The sequence below is a fragment of the Diorhabda carinulata genome, chromosome 3, assembly GCF_026250575.1.
Source record: "Diorhabda carinulata isolate Delta chromosome 3, icDioCari1.1, whole genome shotgun sequence".
Lineage (NCBI taxonomy): Eukaryota > Metazoa > Arthropoda > Insecta > Coleoptera > Chrysomelidae > Diorhabda > Diorhabda carinulata.
This window is the reverse complement of record NC_079462.1, coordinates 1,408,539-1,426,621: the sequence shown is the minus strand read 5'-3', so window position 1 is coordinate 1,426,621 and position 18,083 is coordinate 1,408,539. Positions and strand designations below refer to the sequence as shown.

General features: G+C 32.5%; 1 protein-coding gene across 1 annotated transcript; it reads right to left on the bottom strand.

The window, feature by feature from the left end:
- Window positions 1-525: 525 nt before the first annotated feature.
- LOC130891944 (ATP-binding cassette sub-family C member 4-like) lies at window positions 526-17,730 on the bottom strand. Its single transcript, XM_057797053.1, has 19 exons — window positions 16,225-17,730; window positions 15,433-15,678; window positions 14,265-14,469; window positions 13,978-14,203; window positions 13,576-13,848; window positions 12,982-13,310; window positions 12,716-12,932; window positions 12,108-12,346; window positions 11,799-12,053; window positions 9,487-9,668; window positions 8,916-9,429; window positions 8,709-8,859; window positions 2,376-2,482; window positions 1,941-2,064; window positions 1,708-1,884; window positions 1,506-1,633; window positions 1,133-1,378; window positions 914-1,074; window positions 526-860 (listed from the first exon to the last, which is right to left on the bottom strand). Exons 1-19 carry the CDS (start codon window positions 16,296-16,298, stop codon window positions 584-586), a joined length of 4,131 nt encoding a protein of 1,376 aa, XP_057653036.1. The 5' UTR covers window positions 16,299-17,730; the 3' UTR covers window positions 526-583.
- Between the last annotated feature and the right edge of the window lie 353 nt (window positions 17,731-18,083).

The window sequence follows — 18,083 nt, the reverse complement described above, 5'->3', positions numbered from 1 at the left end:
TTTTTTCTCACTTTTCGTATCCTTTTTTCGTTTATGTTCATTTTTTCTTTTTTATTCTGTTTTATTACACATTTTTGTTTCTCTTTCGATTTCACCTCCCCTTTTTCGTAATTTCTCTTTTTCTCCACTTTCTCTTCATTCCATTGTTTCCCCTATTTCTGTATCTCCTTGATTATTCTCCTCTCCTGTTCCTCTTTTTTGTTTATTTCCGTTTCCCTTTTCCTTGTTTTACCTCCATTTGATTAATTTCGTTCTTTCTGTTAGTTTTTTCAATTCTTTCTTCTGTATACTCTTCGTACTTTAATCCTCTCTTGTATCCTTCTATTTCACGTTTTTCTTTTCTGTATCCTCTTTTTCTTTTTTTTTTTTTTTAAATATTTTCCCTGCTTTTTCCATTATCTTCGTCGTTTAGTTGCCATTTTCTTCCGATTTATTTTCGATTGTTTTTCTTTTTATTTTCTTTCTTTCTTCGTCCCCTTTCCCTTTTAGTCCCTTTTTGAAGGTTAAATTTTGAATAAAACTCCATTTTATCCAAATAAATTTATTAATAAACCAAAAATAAATACACACATTCGAAACGGAATCAGTTGTCTTCTTCTGCTACGCGTTTCTCGTAGGCCTTTTTGGCTACTTTTTTAAGTTCTTCCGCCATTCCGGGACTCGTTTCCATCACCATTTTATGGAAATAACCGTCTTCGATTTGTAGAAGGTTATGGGGATGATCGAATTCCACCATATTACCGAAACTCATCACCAGAACTTTATCGGAATCCATGATGGTGTTCAATCTGTGCGCTATGGTCAGTACCGTGCAGTCTTTGAACGCTTTACGTATCGTCGCTTGGATCAAAGAATCGGTTCTGCAACCGAAAAATTAATCAATTTCATCCTGCAACGGCTGAGAATGTCTTACCTTTGATCTACGTTGGCTGTAGCTTCGTCCAGTATCAAGATTTTGTTGTCTTTCAAAATAGCTCTCGCCAAACAGATCAATTGCCTTTGACCGAGACTGAAATTGGCGCCGCCTTCTGCTACCATGAAATCCAAAGAATCCACGCTTTCTTTCAACTCGACCTGGACAACGGAACAGAGTTTAGAAGGACTAATCGGTGTTGCCGCGACCCCAACTTACCAATTCTAGCGCGTCCCAGATCTTGTCGTCGTCGAATTCGCCGAAAGGATCCAAATTGTATCGTAGAGTTTCGGAAAACAAAACCGGTTCTTGGGGTATTATGGAAATCTTCTTTCGCAAATCCGTCAGTCCTAAATTTTGTATTTCGACTCTATCTATCAGGATAGAACCTTCCAAGGGAGCCAATCGAAATAGAGCGGAAATTAGAGAAGATTTTCCGGCTCCGGTTCGTCCCACTATACCGACCTAAAATCACCAAACCGATTTCCAACCCTGTACTCCTCTATTATTAACAATAACAACCCCGTAGTTCGTAAATATGAACAAAGTTGAACTGACGCGAGGACAAGGTTAATATAAAAGCTGATCTCACCTTTTCCCCGGGCCTTATGACAAAATTCAAATCTTTCAACACCGGCGGATCATCGGCGATGTACCTCAAACACAACCCTTTGAATTCTATGTTTCCCCTTCTCGGCCAAGTACCCTTCGGTCTTTTATCTGAAATAAACACAGAAAAAAAATCGATTTTCCATCGAATTTCCCCCCTCGATCCCCCAGGAACGATCGAATACCTCTCGGCGTCTCGAACGGCCCTTCGTTATCGATTTTCGTATACTGCAAAACCCTATCGACGCTTGTTAAATTATTTATAACTTCGGCGAGTTGTTTGGTACCGAATTGTAGAACCCCCGTTAGTACCATGCATTGAGAAATGGCCAGACCGGCTATACTGCCATCTACGGTGCTAACTGAAACATTTCATTTTAAATAAAATCGAAGGGGTACGATTAAAACGACGTTGTACCGGTGTCCCATATGACGAAACTGAAAGTAACCACCGCGAGCAGTACCATGACGATCAGATCTAACCAAAAACCGAATGCGTTCATGGAAGCTATGGTGTAGTACCACGCAGACGTGTGAACATCCTACGACAAACATTAATATCATCAGATCGATATTTTTACCAACTCGTCTATTGACGTAGATCGTGGAGCCGGTCATGTTCTATTAAAACAATCGCTTATTTATACTAAATTTTCTCGATAATTCGGATTGTAGAATGTAAAAACGGCCACCGCACTCTCTAAATGAGTTGTAAAAAGCGATATGAAGAAATTGTCGATGTATACATATAAAAAAGGGATTCGCCCGCTGTTTCTTCCATCTTTATATTCTATTAACGTAATAGAACAGGACCGGCTTCACGATTTACGTGAATAATTGTTAGAATACTCACTTGGTGACAGTCGAATTCATTTATGAGAACGTTTTCCGCATTCGAGGCTCTAATAGTAACAATTCCATTAAGGGTCGAATTTATATGAGAAAATACGGGGGATTTAGCTGAAATAATAATAAATATATGAAAAAATAAAAAAATTCAGTTCGAATAGAGACACAAAGCTGCAAAGCTGAGTTCCAAAAAAAGTAAAAATCGCTCCGAAATATCTTGTTGACTGTGAAGTATTTCCAAAAAAAGTAAAAATCGCTCCGAAATATCTTGTTGACTGTGAAGGAAGTATTTTCAAAAAAAATACAAATCGCTCCGAAATATCTTGTTGACTGTGAAGTATTTCCAAGAAAAATACAAATCGCTCCGAAATATCTTATTGACTGTGAAGTATTTTCAAAAAAAATACAAATCGCTCCGAAATATCTTGTTGACTGTGAAGTATTTCCAAGAAAAGTACAAATCGCTCCGAAATATCTTGTTGACTGTGAAGTATTTCCGAGAAAAGTACAAATCGCTCTGAAATATCTTGTTGACTGTGAAGTATTTCCGAGAAAAGTACAAATCGCTCCGAAATATCTTGTTGACTGTGAAGTATTTCCGAGAAAAGTACAAATCGCTCTGAAATATCTTGTTGACTGTGAAGTATTTCCGAGAAAAGTACAAATCGCTCCGAAATATCTTGTTGACTGTGAAGTATTTCCAAGAAAAGTACAAATCGCTCCGAAATATCTTGTTGACTGTGAAGTATTTCCGAGAAAAGTACAAATCGCTCCGAAATATCTTGTTGACTGTGAAGTATTTTCAAAAAAAATACAAATCGCTCCGAAATATCTTGTTGACTGTGAAGTATTTCCAAGAAAAGTACAAATCGCTCCGAAATATCTTGTTGACTGTGAAGTATTTTCAAAAAAAATACAAATCGCTCCGAAATATCTTGTTGACTGTGAAGTATTTCCAAGAAAAGTACAAATCGCTCCGAAATATCTTGTTGACTGTGAAGTATTTCCGAGAAAAGTACAAATCGCTCTGAAATATCTTGTTGACTGTGAAGTATTTTCAAAAAAAATACAAATCGCTCCGAAATATCTTGTTGACTGTGAAGTATTTCCAAGAAAAATACAAATCGCTCTGAAATATCTTGTTGACTGTGAAGTATTTTCAAAAAAAATACAAATCGCTCCGAAATATCTTGTTGACTGTGAAGTATTTCCAAGAAAAGTACAAATCGCTCCGAAATATCTTGTTGACTGTGAAGTATTTTCAAAAAAAATACAAATCGCTCCGAAATATCTTGTTGACTGTGAAGTATTTCCAAGAAAAATACAAATCGCTCCGAAATATCTTGTTGACTGTGAAGTATTTCCAAGAAAAGTACAAATCGCTCCGAAATATCTTGTTGACTGTGAAGTATTTCCAAAAAAAGTAAAAATCGCTCCGAAATATCTTGTTGACTGTGAAGGAAGTATTTTCAAAAAAAATACAAATCGCTCCGAAATATCTTGTTGACTGTGAAGTATTTCCAAGAAAAATACAAATCGCTCCGAAATATCTTATTGACTGTGAAGTATTTTCAAAAAAAATACAAATCGCTCCGAAATATCTTGTTGACTGTGAAGTATTTCCAAGAAAAGTACAAATCGCTCCGAAATATCTTGTTGACTGTGAAGTATTTCCAAGAAAAGTACAAATCGCTCCGAAATATCTTGTTGACTGTGAAGTATTTCCGAGAAAAGTACAAATCGCTCTGAAATATCTTGTTGACTGTGAAGTATTTTCAAAAAAAATACAAATCGCTCCGAAATATCTTGTTGACTGTGAAGTATTTCCAAGAAAAATACAAATCGCTCTGAAATATCTTGTTGACTGTGAAGTATTTTCAAAAAAAATACAAATCGCTCCGAAATATCTTGTTGACTGTGAAGTATTTCCAAGAAAAGTACAAATCGCTCCGAAATATCTTGTTGACTGTGAAGTATTTCCGAGAAAAGTACAAATCGCTCTGAAATATCTTGTTGACTGTGAAGTATTTTCAAAAAAAATACAAATCGCTCCGAAATATCTTGTTGACTGTGAAGTATTTCCAAGAAAAATACAAATCGCTCTGAAATATCTTGTTGACTGTGAAGTATTTTCAAAAAAAATACAAATCGCTCCGAAATATCTTGTTGACTGTGAAGTATTTCCAAGAAAAGTACAAATCGCTCCGAAATATCTTGTTGACTGTGAAGTATTTTCAAAAAAAATACAAATCGCTCCGAAATATCTTGTTGACTGTGAAGTATTTCCAAGAAAAATACAAATCGCTCCGAAATATCTTGTTGACTGTGAAGTATTTCCAAGAAAAGTACAAATCGCTCCGAAATATCTTGTTGACTGTGAAGTATTTTCAAAAAAAATACAAATCGCTCCGAAATATCTTGTTGACTGTGAAGTATTTCCAAGAAAAATACAAATCGCTCCGAAATATCTTGTTGACTGTGAAGTATTTCCAAAAAAAGTAAAAATCGCTCCGAAATATCTTGTTGACTGTGAAGGAAGTATTTTCAAAAAAAATACAAATCGCTCCGAAATATCTTGTTGACTGTGAAGTATTTCCAAGAAAAATACAAATCGCTCCGAAATATCTTATTGACTGTGAAGTATTTTCAAAAAAAATACAAATCGCTCCGAAATATCTTGTTGACTGTGAAGTATTTCCAAGAAAAGTACAAATCGCTCCGAAATATCTTGTTGACTGTGAAGTATTTCCGAGAAAAGTACAAATCGCTCTGAAATATCTTGTTGACTGTGAAGTATTTCCGAGAAAAGTACAAATCGCTCCGAAATATCTTGTTGACTGTGAAGTATTTTCAAAAAAAATACAAATCGCTCCGAAATATCTTGTTGACTGTGAAGTATTTTCAAAAAAAATACAAATCGCTCCGAAATATCTTGTTGACTGTGAAGTATTTCCAAGAAAAGTACAAATCGCTCCGAAATATCTTGTTGACTGTGAAGTATTTCCGAGAAAAGTACAAATCGCTCTGAAATATCTTGTTGACTGTGAAGTATTTTCAAAAAAAATACAAATCGCTCCGAAATATCTTGTTGACTGTGAAGTATTTCCAAGAAAAATACAAATCGCTCTGAAATATCTTGTTGACTGTGAAGTATTTTCAAAAAAAATACAAATCGCTCCGAAATATCTTGTTGACTGTGAAGTATTTCCAAGAAAAGTACAAATCGCTCCGAAATATCTTGTTGACTGTGAAGTATTTTCAAAAAAAATACAAATCGCTCCGAAATATCTTGTTGACTGTGAAGTATTTCCAAGAAAAATACAAATCGCTCCGAAATATCTTGTTGACTGTGAAGTATTTCCAAGAAAAGTACAAATCGCTCCGAAATATCTTGTTGACTGTGAAGTATTTTCAAAAAAAATACAAATCGCTCCGAAATATCTTGTTGACTGTGAAGTATTTCCAAGAAAAATACAAATCGCTCCGAAATATCTTGTTGACTGTGAAGTATTTCCAAAAAAAGTAAAAATCGCTCCGAAATATCTTGTTGACTGTGAAGGAAGTATTTTCAAAAAAAATACAAATCGCTCCGAAATATCTTGTTGACTGTGAAGTATTTCCAAGAAAAATACAAATCGCTCCGAAATATCTTATTGACTGTGAAGTATTTTCAAAAAAAATACAAATCGCTCCGAAATATCTTGTTGACTGTGAAGTATTTCCGAGAAAAGTACAAATCGCTCTGAAATATCTTGTTGACTGTGAAGTATTTCCGAGAAAAGTACAAATCGCTCCGAAATATCTTGTTGACTGTGAAGTATTTTCAAAAAAAATACAAATCGCTCCGAAATATCTTGTTGACTGTGAAGTATTTCCAAGAAAAATACAAATCGCTCCGAAATATCTTGTTGACTGTGAAGTATTTTCAAAAAAAATACAAATCGCTCCGAAATATCTTGTTGACTGTGAAGTATTTCCAAGAAAAATACAAATCGCTCCGAAATATCTTGTTGACTGTGAAGTATTTCCAAGAAAAGTACAAATCGCTCCGAAATATCTTGTTGACTGTGAAGTATTTTCAAAAAAAATACAAATCGCTCCGAAATATCTTGTTGACTGTGAAGTATTTCCAAGAAAAATACAAATCGCTCCGAAATATCTTGTTGACTGTGAAGTATTTTCAAAAAAAATACAAATCGCTCCGAAATATCTTGTTGACTGTGAAGTATTTCCAAGAAAAGTACAAATCGCTCCGAAATATCTTGTTGACTGTGAAGTATTTCCGAGAAAAGTACAAATCGCTCTGAAATATCTTGTTGACTGTGAAGTATTTTCAAAAAAAATACAAATCGCTCCGAAATATCTTGTTGACTGTGAAGTATTTCCAAGAAAAGTACAAATCGCTCCGAAATATCTTGTTGACTGTGAAGTATTTTCAAAAAAAATACAAATCGCTCCGAAATATCTTGTTGACTGTGAAGTATTTCCAAGAAAAATACAAATCGCTCCGAAATATCTTGTTGACTGTGAAGTATTTCCAAGAAAAGTACAAATCGCTCCGAAATATCTTGTTGACTGTGAAGTATTTTCAAAAAAAATACAAATCGCTCCGAAATATCTTGTTGACTGTGAAGTATTTCCAAGAAAAATACAAATCGCTCCGAAATATCTTGTTGACTGTGAAGTATTTTCAAAAAAAATACAAATCGCTCCGAAATATCTTGTTGACTGTGAAGTATTTCCAAGAAAAGTACAAATCGCTCCGAAATATCTTGTTGACTGTGAAGTATTTCCGAGAAAAGTACAAATCGCTCTGAAATATCTTGTTGACTGTGAAGTATTTTCAAAAAAAATACAAATCGCTCCGAAATATCTTGTTGACTGTAAAGTATTTCCAAGAAAAATACAAATCGCTCTGAAATATCTTGTTGACTGTGAAGTATTTTCAAAAAAAATACAAATCGCTCCGAAATATCTTGTTGACTGTGAAGTATTTCCAAGAAAAGTACAAATCGCTCCGAAATATCTTGTTGACTGTGAAGTATTTTCAAAAAAAATACAAATCGCTCCGAAATATCTTGTTGACTGTGAAGTATTTCCAAGAAAAATACAAATCGCTCCGAAATATCTTGTTGACTGTGAAGTATTTTCAAAAAAAATACAAATCGCTCCGAAATATCTTGTTGACTGTGAAGTATTTCCAAGAAAAGTACAAATCGCTCCGAAATATCTTGTTGACTGTGAAGTATTTTCAAAAAAAATACAAATCGCTCCGAAATATCTTGTTGACTGTGAAGTATTTTCAAAAAAAATACAAATCGCTCCGAAATATCTTGTTGACTGTGAAGTATTTCCAAGAAAAGTACAAATCGCTCCGAAATATCTTGTTGACTGTGAAGTATTTTCAAAAAAAATACAAATCGCTCCGAAATATCTTGTTGACTGTGAAGTATTTTCAAAAAAAATACAAATCGCTCCGAAATATCTTGTTGACTGTGAAGTATTTCCAAGAAAAGTACAAATCGCTCCGAAATATCTTGTTGACTGTGAAGTATTTTCAAAAAAAATACAAATCGCTCCGAAATATCTTGTTGACTGTGAAGTATTTTCAAAAAAATTACAAATCGCTCCGAAATATCCTGTTGACTGTGAAGTATTTTCAAAAAAAATACAAATCGCTCCGAAATATCTTGTTGACTGTGAAGTATTTTCAAAAAAAATACATATCGCTCCGAAATATCTTGTTGACTGTGAAGTATTTCCAAGAAAAGTACAAATCGCTCCGAAATATCTTGTTGACTGTGAAGTATTTTCAAAAAAAATACAAATCGCTCCGAAATATCTTGTTGACTGTGAAGTATTTCCAAGAAAAGTACAAATCGCTCCGAAATATCTTGTTGACTGTGAAGTATTTTCAAAAAAAATACAAATCGCTCCGAAATATCTTGTTGACTGTGAAGTATTTTCAAAAAAAGTACAAATCGCTCCGAAATATCTTGTTGACTGTGAAGTATTTCCAAGAAAAGTACAAATCGCTCTAGTTTTGATAAACTTTGGTTCACTTCTGGTCCAAATCATCTTGTTTCTTCCACAGGAACCTAAACAGATACATCATCAGTTGTTTATCCCCAAATAACTTCCTGATATGCTTCCAACCAAATTGTATCGTCCTAGATTCACAAAGGGATAGTTGTGGTTGCCCGTGAGGCGTTCGAAGTGTTCCCAGGATAGGTTAAATTCACCAACCATTTAACCCATGGAATTATTAGTGACTTATCGGTTTTCGGGAAAGGAAAATAGGAAACGGTAGTATTCCAATTAGAACTCAGATACTTACCGATACCTTCTATGTGTTTTAGAGTTCTAGCAGTCACCAAATACCAATCTCTGAATTTTAAATAAACTATACCCAAAATAACGAGGATTATCACCATAAAAGGACTCGAAATAACAATATTAACCAGAACCCCAGCCAGTATCAAAAAAATCTGTAAGAAATATCGATAATATCCTCGATTTATAAATATAGCGTTCTCTACCTTACCGACAGAGCGTCTAATAGAACCCTCGGTAGTACCTCGTCTATGGCGCCGATATCTTTCGAAAATCTGTTCAAAATCCTCCCGCTCGGGTTGGTATCGAAAAACCTCATCGGAGCTTTGAGTAACTTATGGAACATCATGGAATGAAGATTTTTCGACGATAACATACAAGCTTTCGCGAATAAAAACGTTCTGCTTATAACAAACAAAACGGCCAATATCAACAGAGCCCCGTAGATGTACATGGCGTACGTCGTTTTGATCAATCTCTCCACGGTACCGTCGTTCAATAAGACGAAATCGTACAAATCGTCGATGTCGATTGAGGGAAAGAAAAAACCGGTACCGCCATCAGAACTCGTCCTGTTCGAAGAACCATCGGTGCCGTTTCCGTACCGAATAGGGGCGGTACCCATCCGGAGGGTTGTGCTATTTGTAACTCCGCCTACTTCGGGGCGGGGAGGCGGTGTGACGTAAATTAACCCGTCCGAATGTCGTAGTTGTTCTTGGGATGTCCTGGAATGTCGTAAAAAAGTACTTTCGGGATAACTGCTTCCGCGAGAACTAACTCACCATCTTGTTAACCATTGGTCGATCGCTACAAGTACCGCTTGGGATCCTACTAGGAGAAATATCACGAAGGAAACTAATGCGATGTTTCTGGTCGAGGACATGTAGCTCCAAAGAGGTTTACTGTTCGGATCCTCGCCTGATTCTTCTTCTGCGATTTGGTCGTCTTCTTGTAAAGTGTCGCTCTGCAAGAAATTTATATAACGAACATTTTGCCAAGGGCAAAAAATCCGAAAACCGAAAAAATCGCTTATTTCTCTTCGATAATGTATATGAAGATTTTTTTTCGAAGAATATCGTTAAAAATGGATACAAAAACGAATAATTTAAAAAAAAGGGTACCTAACCTAAAAAAAACAAATTTTCCATTTTTCATGTTAAAATATGATTAGACCTCAGTTTTTGGTTAAATTTTTCCTTTTTGTATGTATCATGGCTTATATATGCAAAAAAATATTGAATCTTCGGTTTTGAAACTAATTTTCACCTCAATATATCAAAAATATTATAATTCTATTTTTCATAATCGACGCCACTGCTAAACATTTACCGTATTGATTTAACCGAATTAAGAAGAAAACTGATGGAAAATTTTTCTAAAATCTACTCAGAATAATAAAAAACAAATGAAATTATGTTAGTAAACTAAAATATTGATATTTATATCGAGAAAAACAGAAAAAGATATTTCAACATTTACTATTAATTTAGAAAACGATACGCACGCCACTGATCGTTTGAAGGTTCGATACAACTCATAAGTGCAAGCTTACGTCATCTTCGTCTGCGGAAGCAAATTATATCAATTTACTTTAAATTTCGGAAACTGTACAGTGCAAAAAACAAATTTGATTATTTATCGATAATAATAATATAACTAAATACGTTTTGTATTTTACATCAATTTCATAAATATTTATTTAATTATATATATCTTTATATACTAATAAACACAGGTCAATTATTTCTAGTAATAAAAGAAGAAGAATTGTAAAGTTAGTTTATAAAAATGGAGGTACTGTTATTTCGTATTTGTGTTTGTTTTAAATTAAAAATAAATTGTTTGATGAAACAAAACATAAAATACGAGTGATGTGATTATTAAGGATAGTTTTTTTTAATCAGAATGTATGGTAAGTACGTATAAGTTATATCTATATCTCCTTGTAATGATTTAACTATTTATAATGTGCATACATAAAATATTGATCAAAAACTTGATGAATATATATATATATATATATATATACAGTGTTAATTCAAATTTAATACTTACGCTAGTAGATGAAATATTCTTAAAACATATTCCCAAGAAAAAACTTTCCATTTGCTATTAACATCAACTTTAAAAATTACATTTTTATAACCAGATTAAAACTTTGAAGGTATACGTAAAATGTGTTGCCTATTGTATAACCTTACCATAGAACTCGATTATTTTTCTATCGACTTACGAGTAAATTTCGTAACAGTAAAACCATCGATCTTATCTATAATATTTGTGATTCGATGAGAGTAGGCAGAATAGCGCCAATAAAAAAAGAAGAAGAAAAAGAAGATTGTTTTGTAGGTATCTTAAACGATTGAATAAATACTTATAATTTAAGTTTGTGTGTGTTTTGAATAGAAAAAAATAAAAAATTACAACATACAAGTAAGGATAATGAATGAATTCAATTTTATAGTGAGGTTACGGTTTAAATTCGTTTTTTATTATATTAAATACTCGATTTAATAGTTGTTTATATCTAATATTTCACGCAAATTATATCAATTTACTTTAAATAATTTCGGAAACTGTACAGTGCAAGAAAAAATTTGATTATTTATCGATAATAATAATATAACTAAATACGTTTTGTATTTTACATTAATTTCATAAATATTTATTTAATAATATATATCTGTGTATACTAATAAACAAAGGTCAATTATTTCTAGTAATAAAAGAAGAAGAATTGTGAAGTTAGTTTATAAAATGGAGTTACTGTTATTTCTTTTTTGTGTTTTAAATTAAAAATAATTATTGTTTGATGAAACAAATTATAAAATACGAGTGATGTGATTATTAAGGATAGTTTTTTTTTTAATCAGAATGTATGGTAAGTACGTATAAGTTATATCTATATCTCCTTGTTATGATTTAACTATTTACAATGTACATACATACAATATTGATCACAAACTTGATGAATATATATATATATATATATATATATATATATATATATATATATATATATATATATATATATATATATATATATATATATATATATATATATATACAGTGTTAATTCAAATTTAATACTTACGCTAGCAGATGAAATTGTTGACATTTTTCTACCAGATACGGACGAAAACTTCCTTCCACCGTCTGAAGTGAGTGAAAATTTCCTTGATCCTTCCGTAGATGACGAAAATCGTCTAGTTGTTTCAAAATTAGTAGTTTCCGGTGGAGGAACTTCTTCTTTCTTTTCATCAGTCTCGTCTGCTTTCACTAATAATTTCGTAAAATCCAAATTACAACTGGTTAGCTCTTGAAATGTTCCTTGAGCTTCGATTAAACCCTTAACGAAAAAAAATATATCGTTTCATACCAGGAAAATAAAATCTTCACTTACTTCGTTCATAACTATAATCAAATCGGCTTTTTTTAAATATTGTAGTTGATGTGTAACTAGAATTCTGGTTTTTCCTTGTAAATGCTGGAAAATACACTGTTCGAACAGGTGTTTTCCCACGTGGGTATCAACAGCTGATAAAGGATCATCTAATAAGTAGATATCAGCTTTTCTATATATAGCTCTAGCCAGATTAATTCTAGCTCTTTGTCCTCCGCTTAAAGACACTCCTTTTTCACCTGTAAATATTTTTTCGTGTAAAATTCGTTTTATATGAGAGTTACTACTTAAGTTTTAGTTTGAAGAATGATTTGTTGTCTGTGGTTGGTCTCCCTGATTTTTTCAACAGATTTAACCGTTATCTAATGGAAAGGTGTCGGAAAGATGCTTGGAAGTGTTTTTTTGTTGGATTTGGTTCGTTTTGAGATACCCATACAGGGTGTGTTTTGGTTTTGGGTGCATGATTCGTTTTATAAAGCACTGCAAACGAATTTTGAGTTTTTGAGCGTTTGTTAAATTATGTGGTATCAAAAGGGGAAGCAATTTGATTGATTCACATCTCAAAACATAAGTAGCAACCCTCGTAACTTGATTTAAGCCGTTCTTACCTACAATAGTTTTATCACCGTGTGGAAATTGTTCAAAATCTCTTTCCAAAGCACAGACTTTGATAACTTTAGCATACCATTTTTTATCGTAAAGATTACCGAATAAAATATTGTTTCGAACTGTCGACTGAAACAACCACGGTTCTTGGGAACTGTAAGAAACATTACCTCCAACTTGAACAGTACCACGCGTGGCGGGTAATTCCCCCAAAATTAACTAAAAACTCTATTAATAATCGAATTTTTATTATTAAATGTATATTTACCTGTAGTAAGGAACTTTTTCCCGCCCCTACCGGCCCAACTATCGCGCATAAAGTACCAGCTGGTATTTTGAGATTAATATCGTCTAACGTATGCCCCAAGTCCGTCCACGAAGCAACCACGTCCACAATAGTCACACCAGTCTTCTTTATATCTTTTATTATATCTTCTTCTTTCTCTTCCATAACCAAAAACGATTCTAATCTTTTAATAGATATCAAAGTTTCCACAAATGTACTTAAAGCCAAAGGAAAAAACACGGCCATTGCTAGTTGTAGTAAACTGAACGCTTGCGCCAAAGAAAACACTATATCGGCAGAAATGACGTTTCCTAAAATGAAAATAACATGGAATGGCATCTTGTAGATTTCCAAGTTGCCAGATATCTATATTTAAATCGTTTGCATTAACATATCAGCTGGTATTGAGACGTAGTAACGTTTCCTACTGAGTTTCTGAACTTCTACTTCAATCCACACGAACTGTAGGTTTGATTACCAGTGAAAAATACTAGCGTTGATTCTAGATAACCGCCGTTTTGTCCCGGGTCTGATTAACTACTACTAAATTCAGTTTTAAAAAAAAAAATAACTTACCGATGAGGATAAAAGTGATGATGGTGGTAAATAGGCATAATCTATCTGAAAATACCATACAACTCGAATAAACTCCTCTTAAATATGTAGCAGACGTTATATCCTTCATTTCGTAACACCTAGATAATTCGACCAATTTTTCAAAAGGTTTTTCCCAACCGTACATCTTGATGACTTGTATGCCAGCTATGATTTCGCTCATTAATTTCACTCTGCCATCGGTTCTTTTCGAAATACTTTCACGTAAACGTCCCACGAATTTTGTAAGAAAAGCTACAACAATATTTGAAACGAATCGATTATTAGTGGACAAGAATATATTGTCTTGGTAATTAAAAGTCAATTGTATTCGATAACATACAATTTGATATTTATTTTGAGAAATAATTAGAAATATCTTACATTGTAGGGGTACTGTTACTACCACCATGGTTACTATCCCGGTTACGGATGCAATTCCCACTTGGCTGTATACTACGAATAGTAAAACGACGACTTGAAAGGGCATCACCCAAATACCGTGTATCACAGGTAAAGATAAATCGAAACGGACCATATCGTTCGATAATAAATTGACTATTTGACCGGAAGCTGTTTGACCTAAAGATTTCTGATTTAAACGAATTATCTGAAATGGAAAAATTTTCGATATTACACACTCATATTTTGTTTGATTTGTACCGTTTTACCTTTCTGTAAAGCAAAGATGATAGAGCTACTCGTATTCTCATCCCAACCGCACCCATAGAAAACATAGTATGATGCAAAATGAGCAAAGATAAAAACGATGTCAATATTAAACCCAGACCATAATAATACATATCGCCTATATTCCTATCGCCATTATTCAAAAATAATTTGATCAGTTTCGCGAGAATTATTGGTCTTAAACATCTAAAAACAAAATTAAATATAAAACACAAAGTTACAAAAATTATGTTTTGCAATGATAAACTTGATTTGATAACGTTGTATGAAAAATAGCAATTCTACCTTCGTTAAAGTCAACGTGGCAACGTTGTCGAAAAATTATGACCGCTGTTATTTAACGTCTTGCTAGAATCATTACAGAAAGTAACAACTACGATCCTGGTATATACAACTAACGAACTTTGTTTTATTAAAATATATAACTATTTAAATTAATTAATAAATAATATATTAATTAAACTGAGTGTTTTTGTTTCCCCAAATTCCCATTGTACAAAGAAATCATACGTATATATGTCAAATTTTAATTTTATCCGGTATAAAAATCAAAATCATAAATTTCCTCTATAATCCGTAATATTCTTAAAACATATTCCCAAGAAAAAACTTTCCATTTGCTATTAACATCAACTTTAAAAATTACATTTTTATGACCTGATTAAAACTTTGAATGTATACGTAAAATGTGTTGCCTATACGGAATATAATCGTTACTATTGTATAACTTTACCATAGAACTCGATTATTTTTCTACGGTCTTACTAATATAATTCGTAACAGTAAAACCATCGATCTTATCTATGATATTTGTGATTCGATAAGAGTAGGCAGAATAGCGCCAATAAAAAAAGAAGATTGTTTTGTAGGCATACTTAAAACGATTGAATAAATACTTATAATTTAAGTTTGTGTGTGTTTTGAATAGAAAAAAATAAAAAATTACAACATACAGGTAAGGATAATCAATGAATTCAATTTTATAGTGAGATTACGATTTAAATTCGTTTTTTATTATATTAAATACTCGATTTAATAGTTGTTTATATCTAATATTTCACACTAAAATATATATTAAATATTTATAAAGTAGTAATATTTTTAAAATGTTAATATTTCATACGTTTTACTTATCAATTGAATACTTACAAAACAAAGACATTAGAGAAAAACCAAAGGAAACCATACACCATACTTTCACCATAAAACTGTTTGATTATTACTTTCATCAAACTGGGTTTCACTTTTTTGTGTTTGGCCCTTTTAACTTCTTCATCCCAATATCTTTCTATTTTATCTGTTAATAATTCAGACTGATCTTTTTCCAACACTCGATATAAACCCTCGATTTCCAAATTGTGTCTTACGCATCTTTTAATCATAGGAATCACCCATCTGAATAAATAAAAAATTAATTCCAGTTATTTTAATTCGTGGATAGTGAATTCAAAGTATTGGAGAAAAGTATTTTTTTATATCAAATATTACTAGTAGCTCCAATCTCATATTACTACGAGAATTTTTTGGAAAAAGTATAACAAAGGAAAGAAAAATCGTAAAAAAGGTGATTTCAAAATTTATTTCCTTGAAGTACGATTTAATGCAATACTTGGTGGTATTGAGTGTTGTATAACTTGTGGATTTGTATAATTATACAAGATGTAATCGAAATGTGACATTTCGAATTAATTCCCATTGTAAATTACGAAATAGAAATGAATTTAAAAAAGTATACAGGGTGTTCAGGAAATTATAATGAATGTACGTTAATTTAAAAATTGAAAATCATCGTGAATATTTTATAAAATACGAAAATGAATATAATTTTTCAATTTAGTTACTATACAGGCTGTCCTAATGAAATTACGAATCTGAATTATAGTATAGACGTTACAAAATTTATTTATTAGTAATATAAAGTCGATTTTTCTTGGTACTTACCCGAAGAATATCCTTGAGAATACATTGGCATTTCTTTTAGGATTATCTAGGGTTAGAGTAAATCCTAAATCCATTATGGGTGGATTATTTCACTGAAGAACCATTTAAAAAAGATTTTAAGCTATTTCTTATTAATTATGTAATGAAAAAAATGAATTAACCGTTAAGGACAATGCTTTTCCATTCGAAATAAGCGACTGGAAATTGGTTTAAAAAAGAACAGGAAAAAACTATTGTGAAATTGATATTTTTCTAATTCCGCTGATTAAAATCGTTTCAAGGTAATAAAAAAGAACATTTAGTTCAACTTAACTTGAAAATTATCCCGAACGCGATAAATTCACAGTGATTACAAAACGCTGGAATAATATACAGGGATGGATTTGAGAATATTTGCTGGGAATTTAAATAATAATAAATTTGTACAAAAATGTTTGTAAAGGAGTAGTACACGTGTTATGTATAAAATAAAATTCCAATTTCAATAATAGTACAGTCAAAATAGTCGAAAAAAATAACGGTCAAAGAATGGTACGAAATTTTTTTATTATAACTAATTGGATATGGTAAAAATCTAGAAAAAAAAAATCACAAATTTGACCTTGAGTAACCTTTTATTTACACGTGAAATCGATGACGGCTTCTGGAAAATTATTTGTATCAATAAACCCAATTTTTTTCAAAATGTCTAAAAACTGTAAAAAGATTGGGAAAAAAATGAAATGAAATGATAATTTTTTTGGATGTATATATATAATAAAATGAGAATCTAATTAAAAAAAATTACTAATGTCGATAATACCGATTGATTATCACGAATTTTATCAAAAGAATGAAGGCTATTCAAACTTCTTAAATGATTGCTTGATATGATATAAATTAAAATATACCAGCGAGCAAAAAAACGCTTTTCCATCCATCGAATCACTTTCTTCACTAGATCTTGTTCGCTGCTACCACATTCTTCTATTAACGCCATTTTGAGAGCCGATTTCGTGACCTTTAGACACTCGATACGATTTAAATCTAATCTACGCGATGTCAAATCCACAGCGGCCATTTTGAGATCCGTACAGAACCTGCATCATATTCGTAAGAATCGTCCTGCATTAGCAAAATGTTTTCGTCGATAAATCTCACGTAAGGAACGACTCGAACCCTTAAAATTATTTCTATGTCGTTGATAACTAACAGTTTCAGTAAAAACTGGTGTTTTGAAGACTAATCCTCTTCTGGAGCTACCATGCAGGCACAGTTTGCTTTCGTTTGAGAATAGAAGGGTAGAGAACGGACCCCCCAGTCCAATTAACTTATTTGGGGTTACTTTGGGGTCAGTAGTGGACACAATGTCTTTTGTCCAGCCACTCGCAACCTTTCCTCGAGTTTCTTTAGGCTCGTGTCGGTTTCTGGGATGTACCGACGATGGATCGGTCATCTCTTGATTAGTGCTCTAGTCACTTCTCGCTCGCGAGTGCAATTTTTAAATTCGTTTAGGCTGGATTCGGTCGTTTGTTTTGATATTGAAGCTTTTTGTGGTTTTTTATCGTAATCTGAAATTATAATTTTCTGGATTTCTGTTTCGAAAAGAGGATATCGACTTCCGGCTTTAGATATTGCTAATCTGAATTCCGTAACATCCCAGTGAAATTTGCTTACAATACAATACTAAGTATAAGTAAAGAAAGTAAAAAACTGTTTATTATAAAGATGAACGTTGGAGCTATGAACTGGGCGCCATTTTGCACGACAAAAAGGCGTTGACGTCATGTTTTTAGAAGATGCAATTCAATATTCGTCGATGCTTTAGCCACTGTAGCGGTTGTTTTCTTAAAAAAATGGAAATTGCGTTCTTGAATCAC